The 10,561-nt window shown below is 39.1% G+C and overlaps 1 protein-coding gene across 6 annotated transcripts in view; it reads left to right on the top strand.

The window, feature by feature from the left end:
- The first annotated feature begins 5,112 nt into the window (after positions 1-5,112).
- Positions 5,113-10,561, top strand: part of LOC137132300 (girdin-like) — a 62,919-nt gene continuing 57,470 nt past the window's right edge. For 4 of the 6 annotated variants that reach the window (XM_067514665.1, XM_067514648.1, XM_067514657.1 and 1 more), the window contains exons 1-2: positions 5,113-5,815; positions 5,948-6,048. In XM_067514665.1, coding sequence (XP_067370766.1) covers positions 5,753-5,815; positions 5,948-6,048 — 164 coding nt within the window. In that variant the 5' untranslated portion in view covers positions 5,113-5,752. The remainder of the gene's footprint in view (positions 5,816-5,947; positions 6,049-10,561) is intronic. The other 2 variants (XM_067514685.1, XM_067514675.1) reach the window with 1 other exon arrangement.

Raw genomic sequence — 10,561 nt, 5'->3', positions numbered from 1 at the left:
ACTGGATGATGTTCGTTTGAAGGAAACTGTCCAACACTGAAGACTGATAACAAAGACAGACAGATACTGCAACACTATACAATGCCAGGATAGTGTAAGCCAAAGTAAGTATTTTTTTGGTTCCATTAGTTGTTTAGGGTTAAAGAAGAGAAGAACAAATCAGGTCTGGTATGTGTGTGTGTGTGTGTGTGTGTGTGTGTGTGTGTGTTTGTGTGCATGCGTGTTTGTGTGTCGGCGATTTGAGGACTCAAGAGGTTTAAGTGCTCTTCTGATTATCATGCTGCAGTGTATCAGGAGATGACAACATGACAGGCTGCATGAACATTGCACTGATCCCTGTTACACACACATGAAGCTGCACACGCAGAATCCACAGGATGTTCAGCAGGGGAGAGAAATGAGGCTTTTCTGGCTCCTTGGCAACCAGACCTGGCTGTGTCTCTGAAGGGAGATTATCTATCATCCTAAATATCCAGCAACTGCTTTATTGAACAGACCTACTTGTTCCTATGTAGAAACTTATTTTAGCTATAAATTTAAGATTTCTTGCTTTTGTCAATAAAGGTCAAATTATTGGTTCTTCATCCATCTCACTGGTGTGATATGCACAAGCTGAGGAAACACAAATCTTTGCCACTTATAGCGAGACGCACAAACTTTTCTTTGTTAAAAGTGATGTAATTCTGTTATGGCATTTTCCACTTATATGATTTACTCTTTGTCTGAACAAATAAGATCACCACTATAGCTTGTTGTATAGTTAGTGTCACATACAAGTACACAAGTGCACAAAAAGTGCTACAGTAATACTACACTGAAAAAAACAGTGTATTACTAAAATGTTTAAAACACGAAACATGTTTCAGCTGGATGGAATAAAAAATTCCATCGCTTAAAACGAAACAAATGTTGATTTTTTTTTTATAAAACATACAAAATAAAATGTATGACATCATCTGTCTCCTGTATTCCTAAATATTTGCTCCCTGCAGTACTGCTGATCTAAAAAGCCTCTCGGACAGAGAGTGGATTGAATGATTTAAAGCCTTGAGCACTGGTCTGGAAAGAGCTGATTACATTTTGGTCTCAAGCTTTGAATCTAGAGTGCATCATCTTGAGCTCACAATCTACAGTGGCTAAGGATGGGTCCAGATAAACCAATAAAAGAGACCAAGACAAACATCAAATATGAAGCATTTCAATATTTTATCATCAGTCAACAATAAAGATGTGGAGTTCATAAGATATGGTTAAAGACAGTAATCAGCATGCCGAACATTTGAATCTTTTCCCATTTTAAACACAGCTTGGTGTCTTGTAAAATGAACATTGTTACAGGGATATAAAATGTATCTGGCTCCTTAAAAAAAAAATTGTAATTTGTCTCATTAATGGGATGTATAAAATTTGTATTTGAATATTCTAAGAGTGGAAACACACAAATTTTTACTGCCCTGTGGCTTTGGTGGGTAATCATTTGAACTGGAGATTTGACTTTTGATTATTGATTTCCAATAGTAGCAAAACAATGTGGAGTCAAAATGACTTTCACAGTGAAGATCTGCGAAGATGACACATCTTGAACCACAATTAGCTTTTGATAATGTTTTTGATAATTATGTGGTGTTGTTAGCTCATTCTGCGCATTATATTCCAAAGGCCATGTGAAAAATGTCAACGTTAGTCTGTTTTTAGCTCTACAAATAGCTACTGACCACAAAACAGTTACATTTATCATGAAAAACAGAACAGATTCCTAATGGGTTTGGTGACAAATAAGTGCCAGTGCAATCATTGCATCACTGGGAATAAAGAAATTTCGTAAAGTTGGCCTAAGTGCCATGAGATTTTGATTTTTGTATGTTTAAACCTAGTAATTTGTAACTTGACTCCTACATGAGGCTTTTTATATGTATATATTTATATGTATAGTATACTGTATTTCCAAAAAGCACAAGTAGTCTTGGCTCGTCTTATCAACAAAAACTGAACTGCACTGTCCATACACCATAGTATTAATAATATTGTCTTCTCAGTGAAGTCAGTGATTATTACATGTTACTTAAGACAGAGAAAATTGTAAATAGAGTCAGTTACTTCTGCTCAGCATTAGACAGCCCACCCTGCAGTGAAGACCACATGCCATCAGCTCAGCTCCAAATTGAAATGCTTGTGGTGACTTGTAAATTCCTGTAAAATAGCTAAGAGGAAACTGCAGTCATCTAGGTAAAGCACAGAGAAATTTTCATGAGTGAGAAGGTCATCTAGTTTTTCAGAGAGTTTTTTTTCATAACCAGTGGATAATTTCTTCCTGGGCTACAGTAGGTTAATACTAAGTAAAGGGAAGAAAAAAATCTACTCATTCTGTTGAGTCTGAACCAAAAGAGGTTAGTTTTGCGTGTTTCATGGCTGAGTGTGTGGGTAAGGAATGCTTCTATCGGTCTGTAATTATAGAGTCACTGGGTGAAGGTGAATGCTGCTTTGTGACAAAACCTCTTAAAAGCCTCATGAATAATAGTTTTATGAAACAGGGAGGAGTATGCTGTTCAGTCCAACGTTGATGAATCCTACAGCAATTCAAATAAATGCTTACATGCAATCGCAAACACATACAAACAAACCAATCTTTACAAAATTTCCATCTAATCCTCAAAGTGATTTAACGGAATATAATTATGTTCAGACTGCGTGTTGGGCTGAGCCATGAGAGGTTTTCATTATCTGTTTCAATGTTTAATCTTCTGCTTGGGTAATGCGGTTAATAGAGTTGCTACAAAAAAAACTGTCCCTATTTGATCATTTCGGAAGAAAATTCTCTTACTTATTTAGCATCATTATAACAAGATAGAGACTAAATTGAAATAGGCAAAGGTATGCTGGGAAGAGAATGCATAAAAGGTATAAACCCTGAAAACACTGTCTTTCTTGCAACAGGGTCCTACATGAACACAATAACAAGTCTGGTCAGTCGAATTAAAGTATATGGACCAGAACTGGAAGCAACTGAGACATACAGTAGTTAATGTGAGGGTCTTCCACACAAAGACAAAACACATTTTTTCTCCAAATAGAAAGTTTAATATGTGAGACATGAAAAACAATAAAACAATATTTTATTTATTTTGTTACACTCATGTCACTGCCATACTCCAGAAGAATTTGATTCATAATTAAACACCTATATGGATAAATATTCCATGATATTATCATATCATGATAATACCTTCCCGTTTCTCTGACCATAAAGAGGCCTCAGTTACAGTCACTTTACAATTACTTTTAGTCACTTTACGATTACTCACAAATAAATTACTAAACAAGAAGAACATTCTTGCTCAATATAAAACTTTTGCTGCTATAGCTCAACTTCAGATGGAGGTTCCTGTATTTTACCATATCAGTTTGCTGACTCAGTGATTCTTCTCTGTTTATGCTACTGTCTGTCTACACTTTAGAAAAGTAGCAAGCACAATGAATTCAGTGTGATCCAGATTCCACAGAGGGTTCAACATGAAACCACAGGCGTAATACAACAAATGCTAACAATAAATATGAATATAATTTTATCACACATACATGACAGTGGCAAGCAGGGGACTTTTGGTTATTAAAGTCTGGCGTGGTGGAGTTGGACTACTGTACTATCCATATAGTGTGAAGAAACCATTTTCTGATAATTATGTCAATTTTGTATAGCTGTCTCAGCATACGTTGGATTTTTAAGAAGCTCTGCTCGCATGCTGTAACCTCCTGATGTGCACTCATGTAGCTTACATCCTTCAGGTAAAACACGTTTTGCAGAAAACAAGACAAAACAGGTCTAGTTAGGGTGACATTCTGTGTGGCCTCAAGCTGAGGGACCAACAACAGCAAACATTATATGAAATGTAAATGGGAGCTGCTGTTGCTTCTAAAGGGATCATACAATAATCTATTCATTTTAACTGGGTTCAAGAGAGTCAACCCAGGTCCCAGGTTCCCAAATCTGTGGTTTGGTTTTAATTGGCTGTTTGGACACACAGCCTCTGCTGCCTATTCACATAGACAGAGCCATTAATCAGCTGTTGATTAGGTGTCTCCTACCTCTATAGTTAACAACTGTGGGTCTGGACTTATCCTTCTGTTATTACCTTGCTGCTGATAGAGCTAAAGTGAATACTGTTGTACATACTCAGTAAACACCAAACTCTTCTTCAAACAAAAAAAGCTGAGACCAGTAACCAATAACAGCAATGTTTAGCATTTGTGTATGAAAAAAAATTTCAATTTCCTATTGATGTGACATTCTGTGTTGCCAAAACTATGAATAGTCAAAAATCGAGAGTTTCCCTCTATTCTCCTAATAAGCAGCAACCACTATTAACTGAACACTTGACTATTAACTGAAAAAAATATGCTTTCCTTTTTTTAAAATTGGATATTCTCAAGGTACAGGATTGTTGGTTGGACAAAGATACATTTAAAATTGTTCTCGAAAGTATTAGAATGATGGTTTTCTGTTGTTTTATAGATGAAACACACAACTGAATAAATAACCATCAGACTGATGGATGTATAGAATAATTATTTGTAATTTGTTTGATTCAACTGTTTTTAAATACCCTATATGTATCTGAATAAAGCACAGACTCCTCCTGTACAGTAACAGTCTCTGTTCATTACCCACCAGGTGTCAGTAGCATACTTTTGGGGGTCTAGGTTTCCAGACAAAGGCTATGCATGAATCCCAAGCATTTGTACTTGTCAAAGAATATTATACGCAAAAAAACAAACCAAAACCAAAACAAAACAACAAACTTTAACTGGCTATGCATGGCCCACAATTCCACAAAATATACTTAAACATAATTGTATTCCATTTCCGTCTACATGATTCCTTAAAACATTTGCTTCCTTCCCAATAGTGCTATTTACATTCACTGTATTTAATTACACTAAACGACCAAATGTTTTCCAATATACTATGACCTCTAAAACCAAGCTCCACGGACAACGATGCTTTTTGCGATCCGCGCCCTATTTTTTATTTTTTTCCTTATGAACGAGAGAGGCGGAGGGAGATGCACAGAGAGCGACAGAAGGAGGCGGTGCTACGTGTCCTCCGGTCCTTCTCCCCGCTCGCTCTGGTCAGTAGTGTGCTGCAGACTGGGGGGCGAGCCAGGCGCAAATGACTTTACAGTGAATTAGTGGAATATACCGACTCTTTGAGCAGGACCTTGACGATCTGGAATTTCCCGCCCTGGATGTTCTCGTTTATTTATTTGTGCCGGAGGATTTTTTTATTTTAATTTTTTTCGCGTAGACATCCATCTTTCGCCAGTAACGGACCACCTTTCTCTAAAAGAAGCTGCTAGCATAAAAACCACACCTGGCACAGGTCACGTATCGATTTCTGTAGATATCGAGCCAAGCCAGTGGAAGTTCGATCAGATAAAACCTTTAAGCTAGTAGTTTTTAAAAACAATAAAATGTGACTGCTTGTCCTTCCTGTGAGGAGGAAGCCAAACCCCGTCGTTGACATCTGAAACAGCTGGGTCGTGTTGAGAAGATTGTGGATTAACGGCTCCCCCCCACCCTCCTTCCTTTCAGAAACCCCGGACGTCTTTCCGTGGCCTTTAGCCAAAATGAGCGTCGTTTTAATTAAATCCACCACATGAGTGGAGTCTAAACAAGCACGCATTTCTCTACCAAAGAGCGCGTACTTTCCCCCCAGTATTTGCAGAAATAAACGGCGCCAGTTGCCTTGGAAAATATGGAAAGCGAGGTCTTTAGCCCTTTGCTGGAGCAGTTCATGCTGACGCCCCTGGTCTGCTGGGTAAGCTCCCTAATTAGCTATTCAAATGTGTCCAGAGCTCCCTAATTAAACACCTCTGCCCTGCCGAAACCTTTCTGTTATGTCTTAAATGATTCTACTAACCTCTGTTTGCATTGTCCCGTTTATTTTCAGGTGAAGACAGTGGGGCAGCCGACAGTGACCGATGGCACCACATTATCGGAATATATTGAATTAGTGGATGGGAATTATCTAAACGAGATAATGCTTGAGATGTAAGTAATTTGGCATACGTTCAGAACAGTTTTGGGATAATCCAGCTAATAATGAGGCCATATACAGATCTTGGATTAATTGGGTCCTCAAACGCCCCCTGCGTATGAATTTCTGCGAAGCTTGGTGTCTTTTCCTGTAGGTGGATGCATAGGGAGTGTGCTTGCTCACTGTCTTTAGGTGTGGAGGAGGGTTAAATTGATACCCACCCAGGGGCTTTTTGTAGGCTCAGCCACACATGAGCAAATTAAGCAATTATTCAAGAACTCCGTCCTCCCTCCAGCACTTCAAATAGCCTGGTGAGGCGAATGTAGGCTACACACAAAGGGACCTTGTATTGAGGGCAATGACGGGTCATGCTGTCAGAAATCATTGCAGACAGTTATTGTTAGGATCCCTTGGAGCTGTACTGCCTGTCTGCAAACATCTATGACACGAGGATGTGGTAAGCAGCTCCACAAGGGAAAATTTTACCTTTTTTTTCTTTTTTTTTCTTCCTTTTAATAAAATCATCCTACTGTCATCTGACATCTGAGATGACTTGGAGACACTCCATCCCTAGAAGCTGTAGAGCTCACCTCTTGCTGAGCTGTAGATTAAAGTAGAAACAGTTTCCTCCAGCATTGATACGTTAGTAGCAGTGCAGCATTTGGATGCGGATTACACAACAATGCTGCACAGCGACACATGTTTTGTTTTTGTTCATTGAAATGTTAAGTAGGTGCTTTGGCAGACCTCTTGATGGTGAGAAAGAGTGGCTGCAGGAGCATGCTGAGCCACTGTAGACTTCTCTTTCCAGTCACCTCCTAACGTTTACAGTGTGACAGAAGACGATTTTCCATTCCATTGTCTGGCTCCAGGCTGCTGCCGCTGCTTCCTGCTAACCGAAGTCTTTACATTTTCCTCTAATGCTGCACTTTACACTGTCAGCATTTGTCCCTTTTTACTTGAGTGTCTGGGGGGACCTCCTGCTCCCAGTGGGAATTGGTTTTCATCTCTCAAGAGATTACAATGTGTTGACGGGGCAGCTACTAATGTCACCTCCCTTCAGTATATTATATCCAAGGATTATTTAACAGAACTGCTAAGATGAAGGGACGCTGGTCACCTGGACAATTCATATTTCTGTCTGTGCAGAGGTTTGTTGTCTTTAGATGGAATAAGCTGTGTTGCATGAGGAGTTGATTATCCCATGAGGCCGTTTCCTGTCTCTGGTTGGTATCCTCTTCCTCTATGGTTTGCCCTTGTCCATGTCCTCAGCCTCCTGCTGTTTGGCTATATCACCCTGCTTATCAGCATACCTCTCTTTCCCATGCTGATTTTTCCTCCTCATCCTCCTCCAGATTGTTTCTACACTCTCAGAAATCCTTAAAAACAGGTTTTAGTGGGCACTGCAAGTTGAGTTGGTAAAGGATATGTTTCCTCTTCCACACTCTTCAAAACTGTGACCAAGTCAGCAGTATTTTTAGAGCATTTTTCCCCCAATGGTATATTGTATAGTGGAAAGCAACCGGAAGGATATGAGGGGGAAGGGTTTTAGGAGTGAGAGACATGGAAAAGGAATTGTAAGAATAGTTAAACCCTTGAATATGACAGGGATTATTCACAATTAAAGAACATGTGAAAGAGAAATTCAGGCCGTGGTTTGCATTCCCACGTGGCAACTTCTCAACTGTAGAAATTAAGATGTTGACTAGGTACTCAGTAGGATTTCTTCCAGCAAATACATAAAATAGGAAATTTCATGGGGTTGGTTGAGTGCTACTGCAGAGAACATCTAACTGAAATGAACTGTGAAAGGCGTAGTGATTGCCTGACAGGATGTTGGAGATTGCAAGTCATAGCTCTGTGTGTGTGTACACGTACTTTTCTGTAGGGCTTCTGTGTGGGCCTATGTGCATCCATGGTTGTGATGATTTTTTTATTTTTTTGTGCATTTGGTTTGAGCTGAAATAACTCTTGGTAGTTGTCTTGCCTGGCCAGCGTCCTACACAAATGGCCTATAGTATTGGTCAGATGTTGGTCTGGTGATACTGCTCTTTGTTTCTTTCTTAAGGGTACATGTTCATTTCCAGCAGGATAAAGATAATAGTGGTAGCTCAGTCGGCTCATACGATGAAATGCATCAAACAGCTATGTACATCTAAATTTTACGGCTTTAAACATTTCAAGATGTACTTCTTTTTAATTAAGATTTGTTAATTTATCATTAAAAGATGTAACTGTAGTTGAAACGGGCTACATAATCCAGCATTTGTTTAAGCTATATGTTTACTGGTAGAATTGTGTGGGTGTTTAAGTAATACCTCAATCCCATTCACTTGCTTACATTGTTTTCATTAAAAGATGCTGAGAAACCACAGGTGAGTTTTGTTTAAACTTCTTTAAACAACTGTAGGAATTAATTAACTGGTATTGTATTTGTTCCAATCCTAGAGCTCCGACAAAAACATTGCGCTGCTTGTGAATGATCCAGTTAAGCTATAAAGGCTCTGCTGGTGTTAGCCTCAAGCCAACCAGCTGCTGTTTGCACTGAAAAAAAGAAGGAACTGCAATTGAGGAAAATATTGTCTGCCAACAAGAGCTTGTTTTCCAAAGTGCATGAACCAAAAAAAGGAGCAAAGTTTTAAACACATTGGTAGATTGTAATCACTGGTGCATAAAGCATGAATTATTTTAAATGTACGTCTCTCTCATGAACTGACAATTGCAGTACTCGGGCTGACGAAACCTGAGCGTTTAATATTTTTTCTGGTGAGGTCAGCTGTTGCACTGTAAGCTGCAATCTTGTGTGAATGTCTGGCATAGTATAAGATGGCAGACAGAGTAGCAGCAGTTGTCATTGGGACAAAAATGGGAGAACGAATAGACAAGAGACCCCAGGATTATCTAACGGTTTGCTGGCACCCAGATGGCACTGAGACCCTTCCCCCCACCCTCCTGTGACTGACATTACCTAGCCAATTAGATTGCTATTAAAGAATTAATAGCTTTGATGTGGCACTCTTGGCTTTCTTGCACATTGAACCTGAAACTTTCTAGAACTGCATAGATATGTAATCCAACCATAACCCTGAAAATTAGTAGAAATGTTACTTTGCCAATTTGGGGAAATGGAAGTTAAAGTTTTGAGACAAAACATGTGAATTACATGTGAATGCTGTTTTACAGGTTAATCTTTCTGGTAGACAGATCTGTGCATGTCTGTAAATAGGAATGTAAAAACATGGATATTAGCATAGGAGTATGTGAATGGTCACTTTTCAGTATTCTGCAGATCTCTTTCTGCATGCACATGAGCAAGCATCGAGGTAAACATGAGTTGGAGAACATGAATTGAGAATTTTTAATGTGGCCTTAAACTCCCATTTTATTTTTTTAAGGCTGCTTTACAGTAAATACAGTGTAGGTTTACATACAAATGATGATTTCATCACTGCCTATCTTCACTTCCTTTTATGAAAGAATTGACATTTTATCACATCATGCATACACAAAGACCATCACATTTGACTAGTGCTTTATGGAAGAAGTTTGGTTTGCAAGGGATAAGTGAAAGATGTGGTGATTTAAAAGCATTGCAACCGGACTGTGTAGATTTATATTTTCTAAACAATATATGTAAAATTTCGAACCTTCATATGTCTCACCTATTGCTACCTACCATTCATCCTCTTGCTAATTTTTCTTCTTCATCTCTGCATGTCCTGTTCTGTCCATGTCTTACCTCTCTTACCCTCCCTCCCTTCTATTTCACTCTGTTTTCTTTGAGCAGCATGCTGAAGCCTTTGTTGGTTTTCTCAAGGGCTAGTTACAGCAGACATATTTAGGATTCCAGCTGGACTGGAGAAAGGAGAGACAGCAGAACTGCCACTGTGGTGTCAGTCTGTCTGGTCTCCAACTGCTGCTGTCTTGACTGTGGGACCCAGAGGTTCTACATCAAAGTGTAAAACCAAGTGGGATTCAAACAGACGTATATCCTGTATTAAAACAATTGAGTTGCTGTGTTGAAGGGGCCGTGTTATTTTATATATCAGTGAGACAATTCAGGTCCTTTTTAATATATGGGTTTAGAGGGTATTGGATGTGAAAACCAACCTGGAGTGGTTTGTGGTACTTAATAGTTTCACTGCATCCAGTCTTGCATTTTTGTATTTCTAGAATCCAGATTGAGCTGTTTTGCTGCATGATGCTGCATCAGTTAGGACAACCTCCCCCCTGAATGCGTCCATTGCTGTGCCAGGGCATTTCACTTTCAAATAAAGGAGATTGGCTGCTTTTTGAGTCAGTTTGTGAATAGAGCCTGAAATGTTAGTCTGGCAACTCTTATCATCTTTGTCCCACTATGTTTTCTGTCTTTGCCTAGCAAAAGAAGATTTTTAAAGAGCCACTAAAAGTCTCGAAATCAAGGATGTCAGTTCCACAGAGCCCATTTCAGGATTTTAGACATGGGTTTGCTTTTAGTTTCTTAGCTCAAGTAATTCACGTTGTTCAGCATGTGTCAGGAAATTACAT

The sequence above is a fragment of the Channa argus genome, chromosome 1, assembly GCF_033026475.1.
Source record: "Channa argus isolate prfri chromosome 1, Channa argus male v1.0, whole genome shotgun sequence".
Lineage (NCBI taxonomy): Eukaryota > Metazoa > Chordata > Actinopteri > Anabantiformes > Channidae > Channa > Channa argus.
This window is presented reverse-complemented; position numbering and strand designations above follow the sequence as displayed.